General features: G+C 41.0%; 1 protein-coding gene across 1 annotated transcript; it reads left to right on the top strand.

The window, feature by feature from the left end:
• Positions 1-6073: 6073 nt before the first annotated feature.
• On the top strand, positions 6074-21524 carry LOC309698143 (uncharacterized protein; the record flags this gene model as incomplete). Its single annotated transcript, XM_082520456.1, has 5 exons — positions 6074-8512; positions 10588-10644; positions 10991-11083; positions 13809-14006; positions 21372-21524. The coding sequence occupies exons 1-5, from the start codon at positions 8414-8416 to the stop codon at positions 21522-21524; spliced, it is 600 nt and encodes a 199-aa protein (XP_082376582.1). The 5' UTR covers positions 6074-8413.
• Between the last annotated feature and the right edge of the window lie 364 nt (positions 21525-21888).

Genomic DNA, 21888 nt, shown 5'->3' with positions numbered 1-21888 from the left:
CAACTATTTTCAGTTGCGGATGATAAAGGATTCAGAAAGTTTATTCATGCAGGTCCATATAACAGAGAATATGCATCTTCTTTTTGTTTTCATATTATAATTTATATTTAATTGTGTTGTGGTTTGCCGTGTTTTATGTTGTTTCACTTTAAATTTGTAAAAGGAAAAAGCTGAAAATTTAAATAGTTATATAGTATTATATGATTTATTTATTACATTTTATGTGGAGTGAATAAATAAAAGTATATTTATGGTGGCCCCTACAGACAAAGCACATACAAACTTCAAATCGTGTACGAACCCTGAAGCACGTACAAACTCCAAAACACGTACAAACTCCAAAGCACGTACAAACTCAGAAGCACATAAAAACTCAAAACACGTACAAAACACAACAGAAATGCTCCAGGATGCTAGGGGCTACACAAGCCAGCAAGTACCAACGACCGGATTTGGTGTGTTTATTTATTTATTTTTTCATTATTTGACTATATATGAATGCTTGTGTATAAATACACAAACAATACACATATGCTTTCATGCTTTCAATTGTGTAATTTAAGTGATCTAGGTAGCTCTGTTTTGGAAGTTCAGTTCATGCTAGAAATGTGTTTTGGAGTTTGTACGTGTTTTGTCTCTAGGGGCCACTGCATATATTTATATATAAACATATATAAATAAAAACACTTTTTTTACCTTAGTAATTCCTTTTGTGCATAATTTTATATTATTGTTAATAATAAATTAATTAAAGCAACAAAACAACCTGAAGAGCCGGTTCGGAGCCGAAAGAGCCATCTCCACCATTATTGGACTCATCTCGGACGGGGATGAGTCTGCCTACAGGAGGGAGGTTGAACGTTTGGTGTCCTGGTGCAGCCACAACAACCTGGTGCTGAATGCCCAGAAGACAGTGGAGATTATTGTGGACTTCAGGAAGCACACAGCTCCACTCCCCCCCATCATCCTGACTGACACCCCCATCACCTCTGTGGACTCATTCCGCTTCCTGGGTACCACCATCACCCAGGACCTGAAGTGGGAGCCCACCATCACCTCCGTCATTAAGAAAGCCCAGCAGAGGATGTACTTCCTGAGGCAGCTGAAGAAATTCACCCTGCCAACACGGATGATGATACAATTCTACACTGCAATCATCGAGTCCATCCTCACCTCCTCCATCACCGTGTGGTACGCTGGAGCCACTATCAGGGACAAACAGAGACTGCAGCGTGTTGTGCGCTCTGCTGAGAAGGTGATTGGCTGCAGACTCCCATCTCTGCAGGACCTGTACACCTCCAGGACACTGGGGCGTGCAGCTCGGATCACAGCTGACCCTTCTCACCCTGGACACAGTCTGTTTGACCTGCTCCCCTCAGGCAGGAGGCTCCGGTCCATTCGCACCAGAACCTCTCGCCATAAGAACAGTTTCTTCCCCTCTGCTGTTGAACACATGAACAATAACCGTATGACTGTTCCCACCCCTAACACATGACCCTACGCTGTGTTCACTGCATCATTCCATGTTTGGCACTGATCACCACCTGCACTCATGTATATATCATGTATATATCTATCTACTTAGCACTTTTAATTCTTATTCTCATTTTTATTTTCATGTCTATTTAAGCTTAATTTATAACAGTATGTTTGCACTGAAGCACCGCAGCAATTTCCTAATGTTGTAAACCCGCTCGACATTTGGCAATAAAACCCTTTCTGATTCTGATTCTCTTTTTAGTGAGCCGAACTGAAAGAGCCAGTTCTCTAAAAAGAGCCGGAAATCCCATCACTAGTGTTTACCCAGATAGCAAGGAAACGTCTTTGTGCAGAATCCGTGCACCAGCTCTCATTTACTGTTTTAGCTGTTGGGTGGTTGTCGAAATTTTGTAAGGTTTAACCTGATATTCTGGCATTTTGAGCAAAATGAATTTATATTTAAAAGTCAATTCAGGGTTTTAATGAATCAATATCATGTTATGCAAGCTAGAATTGATTTTAATCGAAAAATTGATGATCAAAACCCACCCCTAGAAGGTACTAATGGAAAAGGGCCATATGCATGCTGCTTTTATTCTGCCTTTAGTGGCATCTTAGTCCTCCTGGCATCTGGAAATGAAACCCTTTTGTTTGGGGAATGATGAGGTGAAAGTTTTCTGTCCTTATTTCTTGTGAAGTGTGAAAATGTTTCACTCAGTACAGTGCGCTCCAGCTGTGAGGCTCCAGCTGCTGTTATGCAGCTGATGAATTGGTCATTGTGCACTGACTGGTCCTGGTATTCTCCTAACCCCAAAGCTGTTGCTGCTGAGAAAAATGTAATTTACACAGCTGGAGAAGCAATGTACAGGAAGTACCTCCCCACTCTGCTTTCTCTGATTTCACAGTAGTCCTCCAGTCTGACTCCCAGTCATTCTCACACATCTCCATAATGATGTTGGTGGTACAGGACCACTGTTTTATCTACTCAGACAATCACTATCAGACACGTAGTAGTAAACAAAACTAAAGTAAACAAAATCAAACATCAACATTTTTATGTATTTCAAGATTTTTATTATTTGTATTGTAATGGCTGATGGATGGTGAAGACTTTGCAATATAACTGTTGTTGTGAATATTTTCACAACAACAGTTGTGAATATAAAACCCCAACAATCAAATGATCCCCTATGAGCAAGCACATGGCGACAGTGGGAAGGAAAAACTCCCTTTGAACAGGAAGAAACCTCCAGCAGATCCAGGCTCAGGGAGGGGCGGCTATCTGCTGCTACCGGTTGGGGGGGGGGGGGTGTTATCTGTATTTTACTGCTGTTAATATTTCCATGTCTCTAATAAGCGTGGTGCCCAAGGTGCCACATCCTTGTGTTGTTTTTTAATAATGGGGGCACGCAGCGTTTTCTGTGGTTTAACCGGAAGAGGAGGGAGGGGTGGGAGTAAATTTTTATTTGTATTTATGTCCCACCGCTCTAAGCGTGGTGCCCAAGGTGCAACATCCTTGTGTTGCTTTTTAATAATTGGGGCACGCTGTGGTTTTTGTGGTTTAACCGGAAGAGGAGGGGGGTGTGGGAGTAAATTTTTATTTGTATTTATGTCCCACCGCTCTAAGCGTGGTGCCCAAGGTGCAACATCCTTGTGTTGCTTTTTAATAATTGGGGCACGCTGTGGTTGTTGTGGTTTAACCGGAAGAGGAGGGGGGTGTGGGAGTAAATTTTTATTTGTATTTATGTCCCACCTTTCTAAGCGTGGTGCCCAAGGTGCAACATCCTTGTGTTGCTTTTTAATAATGGGGGCACGCTGTGGTTTTTGTGGTTTAACCGGAAGAGGAGGGGGGGGTGGGAGTAAATTTTTATTTGTATTTATGTCCCACCGCTCTAAGCGTGGTGCCCAAGGTGCAACATCCTTCTGTTGCTTTTTAATAATTGGGGCACGCTGTGGTTTTTGTGGTTTAACGGGAAGAGGAGGGGGGTGTGGGAGTAAATTTTTATTTGTATTTATGTCCCACCTTTCTAAGCGTGGTGCCCAAGGTGCAACATCCTTGTGTTGCTTTTTAATAATGGGGGCACGCTGTGGTTTTTGTGGTTTAACCGGAAGAGGAGGGGGGGGTGGGAGTAAATTTTTATTTGTATTTATGTCCCACCGCTCTAAGCGTGGTGCCCAAGGTGCAACATCCTTCTGTTGCTTTTTAATAATTGGGGCACGCTGTGGTTTTTGTGGTTTAACGGGAAGAGGAGGGGGGTGTGGGAGTAAATTTTTATTTGTATTTATGTCCCACCGCTCTAAGCGTGGTGCCCAAGGTGCAACATCCTTGTGTTGCTTTTTAATAATGGGGGCACGCAGTGTTTTCTGTGGTTTAACCGGAAGAGGAGGGGGGGGTGGAAGTAAATTTTTATTTGTATTTATGTCCCACCGCTCTAAGCGTGGTGCCCAAGGTGCAACATCCTTGTGTTGCATTTTAATAATGGGGGCACGCTGTGTTTTCTGTGGTTTGACCGGAAGAGGAGGGGGGGGGTGGGAGTAAATTTTTATTTGTATTTATGTCCCACCGCTCTAAGCGTGGTGCCCAAGGTGCAACATCCTTGTGTTGCATTTTAATAATGGGGGCACGCTGTTCAGTTGTGCGAACCTTTGCACGGGAACCGTGATCGTTAGCTCTAGCATAAACGTGAGACATATTTAATAAAGGTTGACTTTCAGCAGTATTTTAGACTCAGCGATACTTTAGACCGACCGACTTTGGAGTTTACTGGTGTAGAGTGTCGCCAAGGCTCTATTTATGCTATTTGGAGGCTCCTTCGAAGCACCTTTGTTGTGACGTTGCAAAGGCCTTTGTTGTGACGTTGCAAAGGCCTTTGATCTGTCCGAGCTTAAGCCCCGCCCCCGACGCTGTTGTCTGTGATGGTTCTCAGGCTGTGGCAGGGTCGGCACGCTTGAAGTACGCGCACTACGCATGGTGCGTGCGGAAGTGAGAGGCTTGTGAAATGGGACAGTCTAGTCTCCGTCGCGCTTCCCAGGTTGCCTAGCAACCATGATACTAACCGCTGGAAACGTGTCATACAATTTTGTTTGACAGAAATGAAGGAGAACATATTTTGTTCATTTGTTTCTACAAGAGCTTTGTGTGATTTGATAAGTATCTGAGGCTGAGACCACAGGACAGTAAAACATGATTTTTGGGCTTCATTTCTGTACTGAACAGTCATTTAAGATTAGTTAGTAAATAACAATTAGCTAATGTTTTTCATGAGACAAAAGTCATATCACTTTGGTAATGTAAATATAATATGGCCAACATTATAGTTATTATATTAATCATTATTAGCTATTACAGCAATGAACATGAACTCTGTGTCAAATACTGAGCCTCAGTACAGATTCAAGTTGCAGTTATTTATATGTCTTATCACCTTAAATCTTCACTCAAAGACAAGTGTCTTTGACAGTGCATCTATAGGTGTATCATATATAGGAGACAAATGCTGTTCCTTCAGTATGTTGGCATTACTAAATTTGGCTCATTGCTTACATACATTTATAAAAAGAAAATGTACAAGCTGTGATAACTGTTTCTGATAAAATGAAGAGTAGACTGATATATTAAATATTCCTTTATTGTCATAACTGCTTTAAGTCATACAGAATAGATATCAGAGCCTTAGATAGGCTGGTTTCTGCTAAATGGGTCAAACTGGGCAGAAGTACATTTATTTTTAGGTCCATTCTGCTGCTGATACATACAAACCAGATTGCAACAAAGTTGGGACACTAAACAAATTGTGAATAAAAACTGAATGCAATGGTGTGGAGACGGCAAATGTCAATATTTTATTCAGAATAGAACGTAGATGACAGATCAAAAGTTTAATCCGAGAAAATGTATCATTTCAAAGGAAAAATATGTTGATTCAAAATTACACGGTGTCAACAAATCCCAAAAAAGTTGGGACAAGTAGCAATAAGAGGCTGGAAAAAGTAAATTTGAGCATAACGAAGAGCTGGAAGACCAATTAACACTGATTAGGTTAATTGGGAACATGATTGGGTATAAAAAGAGCTTCTCAGAGTGGCAGTGTCTCTCAGAAGCCAAGATGGGTAGAGGATCACCAATTCCCACAATGTTGCGCAGACCTTCAAGAACCGTTAACATTTAGGAATCAACTGATGGTGGGCTCTTACTACATTAAATATGGGTAATGAATAGAATGGTGGGTACTTGGTATAACTTAACTGGTGAGAGTTGTGATCGGTCTTAAACTATCGTTCAGTGGTTAATAAGGATTTATTGGAGTATATTCAGTTATGGTTTATGTACCCCTTAGTTAAAATGGTTTAAACAAATATGTGGTATATTTATCTATGTTTTTGTAAGTGATATGTATTAATATATAGGATATGTTTAACATAAAATAATGGTGATAATACATATATGCATTGCGTTTACATGAAAGGCAGAGCCCGGCAAACAATAGTCTAAATTCTCCCAAAAGAGAAGAAATATGCAACTTTTTCAGCATCACCCACTGCTTAACTCATGACAATATTTCTGATATTTCTGATATTGCTCCACTATCTAGTGGAGCAATATCAGAAAGGCGTTACCTGGCGAAAAATTGCAAAGACTTTGCAGTTATCATCATCAACTGTGCATAACGTCATCTGAAGATTCAGAGAATCTGGAACAATCTCTGTGCGTAAGGGTCAAGGGCGTAAACCCATACTGGATGCCCGTGATCTCCGGGCCCTTAAACGACACTGCACCACAAACAGGAATGCTACTGTAAAGGAAATCACAGAATGGGCTCAGGAATACTTCCAGAAACAATTGTCAGTGAACACAATCCACCGTGCCATCTGCCGTTGCCAGCTGAAACTCTACAGTGCAAAGAAGAAGCCATTTCTAAGCAAGATCCACAAGCTCAGGCGTTTTCACTGGGCCAGGGATCATTTCAAATGGAGTGTGGCAAAATGGAAGACTGTTCTGCGGTCAGACGAGTCACGATTCAAAGTTCTTTTTGGAAATGTGGGACGCCATGTCATCCAGACCAAAGAGGACAAGGACAACCCAAGTTGTTATCAACGCTCAGTTCAGAAGCCTGCATCTCTGATGGTATGGGGTTGCATGAGTGCGTGTGGCATGGGAAGCTTGCATGTCTGGAAAGGCACCATCAATGCAGGAAAATATATTCAGGTTCTAGAACAACATATGCTCCCATCCAGACGTCATCTCTTTCAGGGAAGACCCTGCATTTTTCAACAAGATAATGCCAGACCACATTCTGCATCAATCACAACATCATGGCTGCGTAGGAGAAGGATCCGGGTACTGAAATGGCCAGTCTGCAGTCCAGATCTTTCACCTATAGAGAACATTTGGCGCATCATAAAGAGGAAGGTGCGACAAAGAAGGCCCAAGATGATTGAACAGTTAGAGGCCTGTATTGGACAAGAATGGGAGAGCATTCCTATTTCTAAACTTGAGAAACTGGTCTCCTCGGTCCCCAGACATCTGTTGAGTGTTGTAAGAAGAAGGAGATGCCACACAGTGGTGAAAATGGCCTTGTCCCAACTTTTTTGGGATTTGTTGATACCATGACATTTTGTATCAACATATTTTCCCCTTAAAATGATAAATTTTCTCAGTTTCAACTTTTGTTCTGTGATTTACGTTCTATTCTGAATAAAATATTGACATTTGCCATCTCCACGTCGTTGCATTCAGTTTTTATTCACAATTTGTTTAGTGTCCCAACTTTGTTGCAATCCGGTTTATACTTTAGGTTTCTGAATATTAAACTTGTTTCTGCCTTTCATAGTGTGTAACTTGAAGGCCCTGAGTACTTTCTCCCACACTGAAAACACTGGAATGATAAAATATTTTGAACATTACCTAATGAGACTGAGTCAGGACAGGCAATTAGTTATTTTAAACTTTCCTAGCAGTCCTTCACAAACAGGGAACAGTCTGTCTATCCTCTCCATCTGTCAGCTGCTGCTGGCTCTTCCTCCTCCTCTTCCTCACACACTGCTGAGTTTTTCCTGGTGGATCATCAGGGGTGCAAAGCCTCACAGGTGATGTGCGGCAGTGGGTCCCTCAGTCTGTCCTCACTCTGGTCACTTGCAGTTGTCACACATGGAAATCAAATGTGTGATAAGCTGCAGGATTCAAACACAAGTGTAACTTATAAATACATGTTATACTTTTATTACACAATCAGAGAGAGAGTGCAGGACAGACAGACAGGTGACAGTCTCAGGTGTAGACACTGCTACACAACAGCACAAGAGAAGGAAGATTTAGTGTTTGTGTTATTACGAGTGCTCAACAAGGAGAGTTCCCAGTGGACACATGTGTGACTCCTGTGATTAAAGCATCTTTCTTTCAGCTTAACGAGTGAACCGTCAGCTCGTTCAAACACATATTAAAGCCCGTTTGGCTCGACACCACCGAACAGAGGCAGCAATATAACATAGCTAACATTAACAGTGCAGTGGATCCTGCTTGTGCCGTGATATTTGGCAGCATTCACTGACTTTCAGCTTGGTGTGTTTGTGGATATATGACTGACTTTAATCATCCATAAAAGTATCACATTTTCTGTAAGATTAATGTCAGGTATATATATAGCGGCGTATATTTTAAAGTAAAGGTTTTAAAACCCAGTTAGTACTACACTCTAAAAAGTAATTAATGGGATCTTTAGTCATTACTTACATATATATGTTGTTGTGAAATGAAAAATCAAGTTCATAAATACTGTTAGACTTCCTAATTAAAATTTTTATTTTATTGAGTTCGGGTGACACATAAATTATGCCTCTTTACTCAATATATAATCGTGATTTGTCTGAATTTAAAATCTTCTTTTAATCAAAAAACAATATAATTTTAAGTTCTGTCGATGTAAAATACAACTTGATGACGTGTAAACAGCTCACAGTTCCCTTCTTCTACACAAGCGGACATATTCAACAGCACGTGTTCAAGGTTTATCAAGAGCTGTGTTGGTCGCGAACGGTGAGTAATTTTATGCGAAATTACACATATCTGCAGTCGCTCTGGATTTTGTTAGTTTACTTTAAAACAACGACGTAACATACATAACATACATCTTAGCTTGCCCCCGCGTTTGTGTGTTTTAATATACACACAGCAGCTAATTCCGCAATAGCATAAATTGTTGGACTCTTTTTGGAAAATTTAACACTGACGTTACTCTAATGCAGACCACTGTAATTGTCTTATAATTTTTAAAAGATAGCGGACGTTGTTAGCCCCGGCGCAAACTACTATGCTAACGTAGCTAGCCAAGCTAAGTTGTGTTCACTGTGATTTTATTTTTGAAATGTGAAATTTATTTTTTGAAGGGAAGCATTTTATGTTAGTAATTGTTAAGAAACGCTTCTAAATTTTCGTAACGTTACGGGGTGAAGTTCAACCCCATTGGCTTCTGCGCAGGAAGTGTGGTCGCCATTAGTCCGGTGTGTCTGTTGACCGCTAAGAGCGGTTCTTCACCGGCTGCTCGGCCTATTTTCACAGGTAAAAGACCAGACTTAATTGCACTGTGCCGCATATGGTAGGCTAGTTAGCTGTCCCTAATTTTTGGGTACTTTCCGTGTTTTGTAGAGACGTAGAGGCGACGTGGATTGGCACTGGCTGTAACATTGATATGCCTCAATAAAGGTTGAAAGTAAGAAAAAAATCAATAGCGGGCCGCCATCTTGGTTGGGTCCCCATTCGCCACCAGTGCATTTTTTCTACTGAGGAATGTATTCACCCATGGTAAATAAGGAAAATGTTTAAATATTTTTCCAAACAGATAAGGCAAGAAAGGTCAATAATCCCACATATGGTTTCAGTAGTATGCCAGTTTTTGCAACACTAGGGTGCACAAAAATGACCATAGCTGCTGACTCAGCATTGATTCCAATTTGGTTTTGGAGAATGAAATGAAAACAGATCAAGTGGGATTATTGACATTGTAGCTTGTGTATAAAAAAGTTTGGGTTTTTTTTTCGTATTTACTGTCAGAAATGATTCTGTCCTGTCATGCCACACCTTATGTTTGCTTTTGTTGATAAAAAAAAAACTATATATATATATATATATATCCATCCATCTTCATCCGCTTTATCCGGGGCCGGGTCGCGGGGGCAGCAGCCTAAGCAAAGAGGCCCAGACCTCTCTCTCCCCAGCCACCTCCAGCTTATCCGGGGGGATACCAAGGCGTTCCCAGGCCAGCCGAGAGATATAATCTCTCCAGCGTGTCCTGGGTCTGCCCCGGGGCCTCCTCCCGGTGGGACATGCCTGGAACACCTCACCCAGGAGGCGCCCAGGGGGCATCCTTGTCAGATGCCCGAACCACCTCAGCTGGCTCCCTTCGATGTGGAGCAGCAGCTGCTCTACTCTGAGCCCCTCCCGGATGGCCGAACTTCTCACCCTATCTCTAAGGGAGAGGCCAGCCACCCTTCGGAGGAAGCTCATTTCTGCCGCTTGTATCCGCGATCTCGTTCTTTCGGTCACTACCCACAGCTCGTGGCCATAGGTGAGGGTAGGGACGTAGATCGACCGGTAAATTGAGAGCTTCGCTTTTACACTATATATATATATATATATATATATATATATATATATATATATATATATATATTTATTTATTTATTTTTTTGAGTTAACACATTCCTCAGTAGAAATACATGCACTGGGGGCGAGTGGAGACCCCTCCAAGATCGCGGTCGGTGGGGATACATGCTCCAACAGACTGGCCCAGTCCATGTCACCTCTATGTATATTTGATCTATGGAAAGCCACGTTAGGCTTTCCAGCACCCAGTGTATTCAGGTCTATGTAGTTTTGAATGTTTGGTTCTAGCTCACACAGCTTTGACAGGTGAAACTTATTCACTGTATTGAAGACTCACAGGTGAAGTTGAAAATACCATCTTTTGTATTTTTGTGCAGGCACAACTTTCTGGTGTTATACACTGTCCTGGCGTTGCAGATCTAGGGGTTCCAGTTAAGACGTGGTCAGCCTTCTAAAGAAAGTGGGAATCTCACCGAAATATTCAGTTACTTTGCTGTGTTTCTTGCCAGGACAAAGGCTCAAACCATCATCTTCTCCTGGTATCGAATACCAAGGGACCTTCTGAAGTAAGCTTTAACAAGTAAGCTTGAATTGAGTAATTCAGAATCATGAAGTATGGATTGGCCTTGCAAAATCTGTAAATTTGCAACCTCCACTAAGGAAGAGCTGATGAAACATTATAGGTTACGCCATATCTCCAGTGTACAGCCTCTGCCATGTCCTTACCTAGATTGTTTTTGTTCATTTAAGTCATGGGGTAGCCTAAAATCACACATATCAAGGAAACACTCAACTCACTCAACAATGAGAACCTCTGAAATACTCAGTTTCTGTTGCCAGTTCTGTAATGTGGGCACATTTTTCACTGAAAAAGAGTATTTTGAACACCTTCTATTTTTTTCTATCATTCAGGACAACACAGTTGAAAAGCGCAGAGAAATTGCTGTTCGCTGCCTCATAGTCTATCTTGGAGAGAAGGAGGAGGATCTTTTCAAACAATACAGCGTAAGTACTTGAGTTGGTTTTTAATTTTTTGTTTAGTTTTGAATGCATGTCCCTGTTGGGTCTTTGTGTTTTGTTCATTGGATTTTCTGTTCAGGGTTGAGTATTTAAGTCATTCAGTGCCATAGACGTCTTTAGACGTCAAAATGAATCCGAACGCTCAGTGCCATAGACGCCTCTTGAGCTTTTTATTGAATTGAGAAGGTGGTGGAGTTGATTACATGGATAAAATCCCACCAGCGTGACAGTCGGCTCTACTGAGAACGAGTATTGTGGCGCGATTTTTGATCCAGCTCGTCATTTCGAGCTTGAGGTGTCTGCAGCCTGACGTCATGGTTTTTCTAGCGATTCCAGTGAACATGAACCGGATTTATCTGACCAGTATCTCCTGTTAGAAACTTCTGAAGGCAGCAGGGACCAGAATAATGAACGATTTGCTGCATAAAACGCACAGAAATTGTTGATAGACGAACCGATGGCCGGGTGGGGGGTGAACAGACTAAGTCGCGCACTCACTTGTGCACATGCGGGAGTAACACACACACACAGACTCTCTGAATCATAAATCAGTCGCTTTTTTCTTATATATTTTTCAAATGTTGAAATTGTCTATAAACAACTATTTTTATACAAAAAATAATCTGCCAAAAGTACATTTTTACAGGTGATTTTTTTACTTCATAGTAGTAAAACTTAGTTGAGATGTTGCATGAATCATTGAAACACGAAATATTTACATCAAAGTCACTGATCTGCTAGAAAAACCTATTTACACAAAGCGCTTTTGATCCAGAAACAGGTGTTTTGTCATGAAAGTTTCTCTTTTCTACTGCAGATTTCTAAATAACAGAGGTAGAAACATTTTTTTTGCTGCTGAAAGAAGAGAGACTCATTTTTGTCATGGTGGTTTCAGAATTCACATAGTCATAGAACAAAATATTCTGTGAGCCTTCAAAATCAGTGAAAAAGCTAAATATCTCTGGAACTGAGGGGGGTATGAAATCTGAGAGTGGCTGGCACTGAATGAGTTAAGGGACATTCCAACCCTAAGTGAAGATATGTCTATTGCCATGTATAAGTGAGAAAAAAGCATTTCAGAATTACAATCCGAAGATGTTTATTGCCATTGTCATTGAACATAATTTGCTGAATAGAAACCTGTTTCCGTGATAAGGTGCAACATAAACACACAGGATAAAAAATTTTGTAGCCAGCGCAGTCATTTTCCTGATCTGGCAGCAGCTTTAGCAGAGCATAAACAATGGATGTGAATGGCAGGTACTAGCATTTTGTGTGCAAAAGTGATTAAAATCACTCAATAATGATACCAAGTATTCCTGGGGAGCTCAACAATCATGCTGACTGCAAATGAAAAGTATGAATTGACATGAAGGATTTTCAGGAGCCGATTTAGACTTTGGACTACATTACGACAAAGCACTGCTGTAAGCCTCCACATGGTTATAACACAGCAGTTGAAGCCACTGCCGACCAGTGTCTATAAACCAACATGCTATTTGTGCAATATTTCTTCAACAAATCAAAGACCCATCCATTGTTACTGCAGCTTACCATGCTTGTATAGTAGTGGCTGTGTGTGTTTGTTTATGGAAGCTGGAGGCTTTTCCAACTGTTGCGTTATATCCATGCACCATGCAGTGGATGTTTACAGCGGTGTTTGTCGTAACTGCAATGTAGTCTCAAGTCTAAATCAGCTTCTGCAAATCTTCCGTGTTACTTTTGCACTTTTCATTTGCCGTGAACATGATTACTGAGCTCCCAAGAAATATTTGTTTTCATTACTGTTTTCATTTTTGTTAGTCATTTTTTTATTTATTTTTTCACTTTTGCACACAACATGCTAGCACCTGCTATTCACTTCCATTTGTTACACCCCGGCCTAGGCAACCGGAGTGCAACACGAAAAAAAGTAAAAATAAAGAAAAAAAAAACACACAAAAAACCCCACTAAAGCTCACCACCAAAATCCCAAAACGAAAGTATCGACAAATCTATTTACAGCTATTTACAACAAACTATTTATTTACAACAAAACACCAAACTATTTACAACAAAACACCAAACTATTTACAACACGGGGGAGATCGCGACCATGACACACTGAAACACAGGGTTTAAATACATAGAGGGAGCAATCAGGAAAATGGACAACAGGAGGGAAACACAGCTGGGGCAAATTAGAACTGACGAGACAGGGAAACGTAAACTGAAAACACTAAGATAACACAGACTTTCAAAGTAAACAGGAAACACATAACAGTCACGCCAAAAACAACACACCGACAACACCGAAATGTAACACATTGTTTGTGCTCTGCTAAAGCAAATGGATTGCTTCCGGATCAGGAGAATTAGTGTGCTGTTTACAAAAGGCTTGTTTCTCACTTTCTAACTGTGGCAATATGGCAATAGATAAAATTTCACTTAGAAGTGGAATAACCCTTAAAAATGATTTATTAGATTTTCTTTTCAAAGTGGAAAAACAAAACTGTGAAAAACAAGACATTTTTTATTTTAAACGTTGGATTATGGTTTAATTTAGCTTTTAAAAATTACAGAATGACAAAGTAAAATCACTGAAAAACACAAAAGACAACCTGTTTTGGCTTATTTTCCTACCTGTAGTAGTTCATTCCCTTATGCACGTCATCCTGAAGTGCTTGAGCTATGTATTTTATACATCCTAACATTTAATTTCTCCTACAAGGATGAGGAGGAGCTCAACGCAGACCTTGCAATGCAAATCATGAAGATTGCTATCATTGGTGATGGGCCTCCAACCATCATCGTTGAGGGATCCAAGATCCTGGAGAGGATTGATGTTGCCAGATCCTGTGCTTTGATGATGGGAGTAATCTACGCTCTGAACCTTACCTATCCCAAGCAGCTGAAATTTACCTTTGAGGTATTTCAAAAGCTATACCTTGAGCTTGATGGACAAAAAGCCAGCTCTAAAGTAATGAATCTTAAGTTTGGTATTTTCTAGAGCAGACTTGATAGACCATTCGTGAGTGAGTTTCACAAAAACCTTATTCCTGCATTTCTGGCACTACTTCATTGTGTTTTACTAAATTTTAAAGCGCTGTTCTTAAGTCTTCTGAGTTAATGTTTTGCCGTGTCTTAAATGCTGTTATTTGCACATTTTTAAGGAATGCGTTTAATTTCTCCCATGACCTGTGTTCTGAGGGTATTGGTGTGTTTTAAAGTTTGTGTAATGCCCTCTTTAGCTGGCCTTAATCTTGAGGGTGAAAAGTCAAATATGGAAGAGAATCAAGAATACTTTGTAAGAGTGCTGACAAAGTTGAATGAAAGAAGCTTTGCTCATTTTATGTTTAAATTAATGCATTTAATGTATAGCAGCCTGTCATCTTTTGTTTTGATTCACTGTCACATGTTAAAGTTAAAAAAAAGAGGATTCAAGTAGTAGGTTTTATTACAATTTTAATACACAGTTCCTTAAGTTTCAGCGGGCAATTTGTATTCTAGGAAACTGAAGCCCACAAATCTTGCACTTCGCACGCACGTTAAAGAATTGTGATGTTTGTTATTGTAATTAAATGGGTCTAACTCATTTGAATACATCTGTCTGAATTTCTATTCTTTCTGAGCACCAGGTACGAGTCCCTTAGCTGATGTCCAGGTATTTGGCATCACATCTGCCGCATTCAAACAAATACACACAACATCCATTTCTTTTTTCTGAAGGTCATGACACAAGCGCGCACACAGCCCATGTTAAGGCTGACGTTCGTTTGGGAAAAAAAGTGATCGACAAGTTTCTAAGGTCTTAGAACCTTGACTTCTTTGTGGGCAGGCACCACCATGCATGAGCCTGCCTACGCGGTAGTCATGGTTATAAGACACAGCCAAATGATCAAGGTTGTATTTTGGAGCGAATTAGCCTGCTGGGAAACAGGTAAATGGCCTTATAGAATCTCCTGTGGGACCAAAAAATGACTACACTGTAACCAAAATATCATATTTGACCAACATAAATACTATTTATGCCGACAGTTAAGTTCATTTTAATTATAAATGTGTTTTATTTTGATCAAAAAGTTTTTATCGTGGTGGAGTTCAAACAGCAAAAGTAAGAGGGAATTTAAGGTGTTTATTTAATGTTTATGTGAAGTGAAACATGAAGCTAGTTTGGATCTTCTTTTGCTGCTGGTTCAGTCAATGTTGTTTGAAGATAGATCAAACCTGCAGCTTCAGAATCTAGCGCAAAAAAGACAAACACAAAGAGCGGAGCCGCCGAAATGTGAAAATGTTTCACTCAGTACAGTGCGCTCCAGCTGTGAGGCTCCAGCTGCTGTTATGCAGCTGATGAATTGGTCATTGTGCACTGACTGGTCCTGGTATTCTCCTAACCCCAAAGCTGTTGCTGCTGAGAAAAATGTAATTTACACAGCTGGAGAAGCAATGTACAGGAAGTACCTCCCCACTCTGCTTTTTCTGATTTCACAGTAGTCCTCCAGTCTGACTCCCAGTCATTCTCACACATCTCCATAATGATGTTGGTGGTACAGGACCACTGTTTTATCTACTCAGACAATCACTATCAGACACGTAGTAGTAAACAAAACTAAAGTAAACAAAATCAAACATCAACATTTTTATGTATTTCAAGATTTTTATTATTTGTATTGTAATGGCTGATGGATGGTGAAGACTTTGCAATATAACTGTTGTTGTGAATATTTTCACAACAACAGTTGTGAAAATAAAACCCCAACAATCAAATGATCCCCTATGAGCAAGCACATGGCGACAGTGGGAAGGAAAAACTCCCTTTGAACAGGAAGAAACCTCCAGCAGATCCAGGCTCAGGGAGGGGCGGCTATCTGCTGCTACCGGTTGGGGGGGGGGTGTTATTTGTATTTTACTGCTGTTAATATTTCCATGTCTCTAATAAGCGTGGTGCCCAAGGTGCCACATCCTTGTGTTGTTTTTTAATAATGGGGGCACGCTGTGTTTTCTGTGGTTTAACAGGAAGAGGAGGGGGGGGTGGAGGTAAATTCTTAGCTGGCGAGTCTTTAGCTACAGACACAACCCTATTTGATTTATTAACAAACAGGCATTCCGTTTTAGGTGCTGTTTGTTCTGAGCTGCTCCGTTGCTGATAACGGAAGAAACCAACCCGATCAGTACTGCCAGCCTCACCCCACTCCCGACTTACCCTTCGTTCCTCCAGCACTCTCTCCGTCTTTGGTCGGATTGTGTGCTCCCAGCCACTCCCGTGGAGTGACGGGAGCATTGCAAACCTGCCGCGGTTTTTCTCGGTTTCGCGGTTTGTGGCTTCTTTTTCAGCCCGCAACTCTTCAGTTGTGCGAACCTTTGCACGGGAAACGTGATCGTTAGCTCTAGCATAAACGTGAGACATATTTAATAAAGGTTGACTTTCAGCAGTATTTTAGACTCAGCGATACTTTAGACGGACCGACTTTGGAGTTTACTGGTGTAGAGTGTCGCCAAGGCTCTATTTATGCTATTTGGAGGCTCCTTCGAAGCACCTTTGTTGTGACGTTGCAAAGGCCTTTGTTGTGACGTTGCAAAGGCCTTTGATCTGTCCGAGCTTAAGCCCCGCCCCCGACTCTGTTGGAAAATTACATCAGGATACACGTCACGCTGAACATGAAATGCTGATTGTCATCTGTATGTTCAGAATTCAAAATGAAATTTGTGTCAGACCTCCCTACCTACATATTATATTGCCAAAATCAGTCGCTCGTCTGCCTTCACACACATATGAACGTACAGTGGGGCAAAAAAGTATTTAGTCAGCCACCGATTGTGCAAGTTCCCCCACTTAAAATGATGACAGAGGTCAGTAATTTGCACCAGAGGTACACTTCAACTGTGAGAGACAGAATGTGAAAAAAAATCCATGAATTCACATGGTAGGATTTGTAAAGAATTTATTCGTAAATCAGGGTGGAAAATAAGTATTTGGTCACCTCAAACAAGGAAAATCTCACAGACCTGTAACGTCTCCTGTAAGAAGCTTTTCTGTCCCCCACTCGTTACCTGTATGAATGGCACCTGTTTGAACTCATCATCTGTATAAAAGACACCTGTCCACAGCCTCAAACAGTCAGACTCCAAACTCCGCCATGGCCAAGACCAAAGAGCTTTCGAAGGACACCAGGAAAAGTATTGTAGACCTGCACCAGACTGGGAAGAGTGAATCTACAATAGGCAAGCAGCTTGGTGTGAAAAAATCAACTGTGGGAGCAATCATCAGAAAATGGAAGACATACAAGACCACTGATAATCTCCCTCCATCTGGGGCTCCACGCAAGATCTCATCCCGTGGGGTCAAAATGATCATGAGAACGGTGAGCAAAGATCCCAGAACCACACCGGGGGACCTGGTGAATGACCTGCAGAGAGCTGGGACCAAAGTAACAAAGGTCACCATCAGTAACACACTACAACGGCAGGGAATCACATCCCGCAGTGCCAGACGTGTTCTGCTGCTGAAGCCAGTGCATGTCCAGGCCCGTCTGAAGTTTGCCAGAGAGCACATGGATGATACAGCAGAGGATTGGGAGAATGTCATGTGGTCAGATGAAACCAAAGTAGAACTTTTTGGTATCAACTCAACTCGTCGTGTTTGGAGGAAGAAGAATACTGAGTTGCATCCCAAGAACACCATACCTACTGTGAAGCATGGGGGTGGAAACATCATGCTATGGGGCTGTTTTTCTGCCAAGGGGACAGGACGACTGATCCGTGTTAAGGACAGAATGAATGGGGCCATGTATCGTGAGATTTTGAGCCAAAACCTCCTTCCATCAGTGAGAACTTTGAAGATGAAACGAGGCTGGGTCTTCCAACATGACAATGATCCAAAACACACCGCCCGGGCAACAAAGGAGTGGCTCCGTAAGAAGCATTTGAAAGTCCTGGAGTGGCCTCGCCAGTCTCCAGACCTCAACCCCATAGAAAATCTGTGGCGGGAGTTGAAAGTCCGTGTTGCTCGGCGACAGCCCCAAAACATCACTGCTCTCGAGAAGATCTGCATGGAGGAATGGGCCAAAATACCAGCTACTGTGTGTGCAAACCTGGTAAAGACCTATAGTAAACGTTTGACCTCTGTTATTGCCAACAAAGGTTATGTTACAAAGTATTGAGTTGTATTTTTGTTATTGACCAAATACTTATTTTCCACCCTGATTTACGAATAAATTCTTTACAAATCCTACCATGTGGATTCATGGATTTTTTTTTTCACATTCTGTCTCTCACAGTTGAAGTGTACCTCTGGTGCAAATTACTGACCTCTGTCATCATTTTAGGTGGGGGAACTTGCACAATCAGTGGCTGACTAAATACTTTTTTGCCCCACTGTAAGTGACATCCTATTGTTAATCAATAGGTTTAAAATGATGTCGGCCCACCCTTTACAGCTATAGCAGCTTCAACTCTTTGGGGAAGAGTTGAAGCTGTAAACCACAAAGATTAGAAGTGTGTTTTTGGGGAATTTGTGATCATTATTCCAGAAGTCTTGGCATGTAGTCTCCACTCTAATTCATCCCAAAGGTGCTGGGTTGAGGCCAGGACTCTGTGCAGGCCTGTCAAGTTCTTCTACACCAAGCCTGCTTATCGATATCTTTATGGACCTTGTTTTGTGCATTTGTGTATTTGAACAGGAAGGGGCCATCCCCAAAATGTTCCCACAAAGTGTGGAGCATGAAACTGTCTTGGCCCCTCAGTTCCCTTCAATGGAACTAATGGGCCAAGTCCAGAAAGACAACCCCACGCCATAATCCCCCCTCCACCAAACTTTAACCTTTATAACATTCTCCTGGCAAAACCAGACTCATCCATCAGATTGCCTGACAGAGTGGCCTGATTCATCAGTCCAGAGAACATGTCTCCACTGCTCTAGAGTCCAGTGGCAGCATGCTTTACACAACTGCATCGCTTTGCATTATGATTGGTGATGCAATGCATGGACACAACTGCTTGGCCATTTAAACCCAGTCGCTTCCACTTTGCTATAATACCACTAATACCACTGTGTGATATTTAGTGGTGAGGAAATTTCACAACTGCACCTGTTGCACTGGTGGCATCCTATGGCAGTACCATGCAGACCCATTCTTTCACAAATGTTTGTAGAAGCAGGCTGCATGTCTAAGTGCTTGATTTCATATGCATGTGGTCATTGAAGTGATTGAAATTTGTACCCTTTCCTCCTTTGTTCTGTCTTCCAAACTGTGTTGACTTTTATTATGTTTAATTCCTCCTCTAGTCCCATGTAGATCTTTGCTGGTAAGAGTTTGATGTTCAGTTTTATTGCAAAGGTTATGACATACTGCATATGTAGATCTTTGTGCAGCATTAAATACTTTTTATTGCTTGTGAATATTAAAAGTATTTAATCATCATTCATTAATATATCATCTCTGTCTTTTATCGCTCACAGACAGATCTCGCTGTAGACCAAAAATATCTTTCTGCTGCCCCCAAGTGTTCATGAAAGTACAATTCTCTGAATTAACAGATTTGCAGAAAGGCTTTTATTATTTCTCCAATGAGCATGTTTCCTTCCTCTGGTGTAAACCTGGGAGATAATATTGTTCCTCTGGTACAACTTTTTGTACAACAACATATACCAATAAACAAAATGTGCACACAATAATGAATAGTGGGGTTATTTTGCTTTGCACCAATTCCAACAAATATTGACCCTCCTAGCTGTAGTTAGTGCAGAAGACATAAAAGTGCAGACAAATGTAATGTAACTACTTTTTTGCATTAATTCCAGCAGAACTGTTCTTGGCTCTTCTGCACAGCTCAGTTACTTGTCTAAAACCCTAAATCAGCTAAATAATGGGACTATTGGACCCTTTCCCACATTCCTGCTTTCTGTCTAACACTAGCCACCCTGATTCAGCTGTGCTAGTTACATTTTTCTTACATATTACTTAATAAGGCTCAAAATACCCATTAAATCAAATCATGCAATAATATACAGAAGACTTGCCACTTTCTGAGTGTGGTGTTATTAAACAGAAATGTAAACAAAAGACTTCATAATTCAGGGAAAACAAACAACCTTTCAGTTAGCCCCTCACCAAGAGGTCATGTTAAACCTAGGCAACATTTGTTTGATATTCTTGTAACACTCACGTATTCCCCTTTCATATTCCAGCAAGTTTTACTGTTGTTAAATGTTATTTCAGCTGTTCTGTCCAGTAACCATCTTTATTTTCAGCAGGGCTGCATCCATTTATGGGTGCATTTTCAACCCACACGTTTCTTTTGAGACATGTGCTGTGTCACTTCATGTAATTTGTTTCCTCCATGTTGAAAGTTAATAAATATGAAGACAAATAGTAAATGGGCCTAAATATGAAAGAATATATGCTTTAAGTAAATATAATATTGTTTATGTGGTTTTCCAGTCTTTTTATTTGCTTTATTGTTGATATGTCCACAGACCTTCCAGGTTTTTTCACGCCAACTGGCTAAAAGTTCCCATCCTGTGGTGCATTTTAAATATTAGAACCAGCCGGTGTGTTACAGCATCTCAAAGGATTAAAAATGCAACCCAGTCTCACATAAAGTGGGATACCTTTAAAAAAAAAATCATTTACCTTATATTTTTATTTTGTTGTACTAATGTAAGGTGACTTTGAGGGTCTTTAAAGGTGCCTATAAATAAAACTTATTATTACTATTATTACTACCTGGTCATCATACTCACCAAGGCTCTAAACTTAACTTAGGCTGTATAAAAAAGATGCATGTATCCCCTGGAACATCACTAATTGGTTTGCTGACTACCATTTAGAAGTTTTAAAGCTAGCTAACTTATTAGTAAAGCAATTAACAATAATATTAACTATTAAGATAGCAAACTAGAGCCTTAAAAGAACACGGACTCCTTAATGACTTCTACTACAAACAAATACTGAACAAGACTGCAAATATTTATGCTGTAGAATCAAACATTTTATCATGGAAGTCCAATAGGATTTACTTGCTCTTAGAGGTGGCTGGTTTTTAGACATATCTGTTTTAAAAAATCACTCTCTGTCATGGTCTGGGTGGTTTTCTACAGCATCGGCTCCTCCCCACTGGGTGGAGTCTTTGTTGTTCCTCACCTGATGGCAATCACACCGGCAGTATTTATGACCTGCGCACTCAACTGGTCTTCGCCAGATTATCTGCCAACTTTATTCAGTTCTCGGCCTCACGTCTGTTCCTTGGTGACTCATCGTGTATATTAACCTTATTTCCTCTGTTTTCTTGTCAGCATCTGAAACCCACCTACCAAGCTCTCCTGGATACAAGTTTGCAGCCACCGGTAATCTCTCCCTTTTTTCCAACTGTCAGTCTCTCCTGCTTGCCTCCACCTGGACCTCTCCTGCCTCCCTCCTCCATGCAACCCCCACCTGCAAGCCTGTAAGACAGCTCAGTGTATTATTCTCAGATTCACTGACTGCTCTCTCCTCTGTTTCAGTGCCCTGGCCAGCCACAGTTTCCCCTGCCCAGTCCCTGCACCCAGTTATCCCTGCCATCTAGTCATAGTCATAGTATTTTCTCTCGCCTCAGACGTCTAGTTTATGTTCCTTAATTCTAGTCTGAAATTTCTGTTAGCCTCTGAGCATTGTAAATAAAGACTCTTTTCGTTACACCGCACCTCTGGCCCCTCCAGGTTTGAAACTGCACTTGAGTCCATCCCATTTCCACGGGCCACTGTGCCATGACACTCTTGTTTTTCTGGCAGTTTCATTTCAATGAAGAGGCAGAATATGAACCAAAAATCCATA

The sequence above is a fragment of the Aulonocara stuartgranti genome (genome assembly GCF_965226115.1).
Source record: "Aulonocara stuartgranti genome assembly, chromosome: 22".
Taxonomy (NCBI): Eukaryota; Metazoa; Chordata; class Actinopteri; order Cichliformes; family Cichlidae; genus Aulonocara; species Aulonocara stuartgranti.
This window is presented reverse-complemented; position numbering and strand designations above follow the sequence as displayed.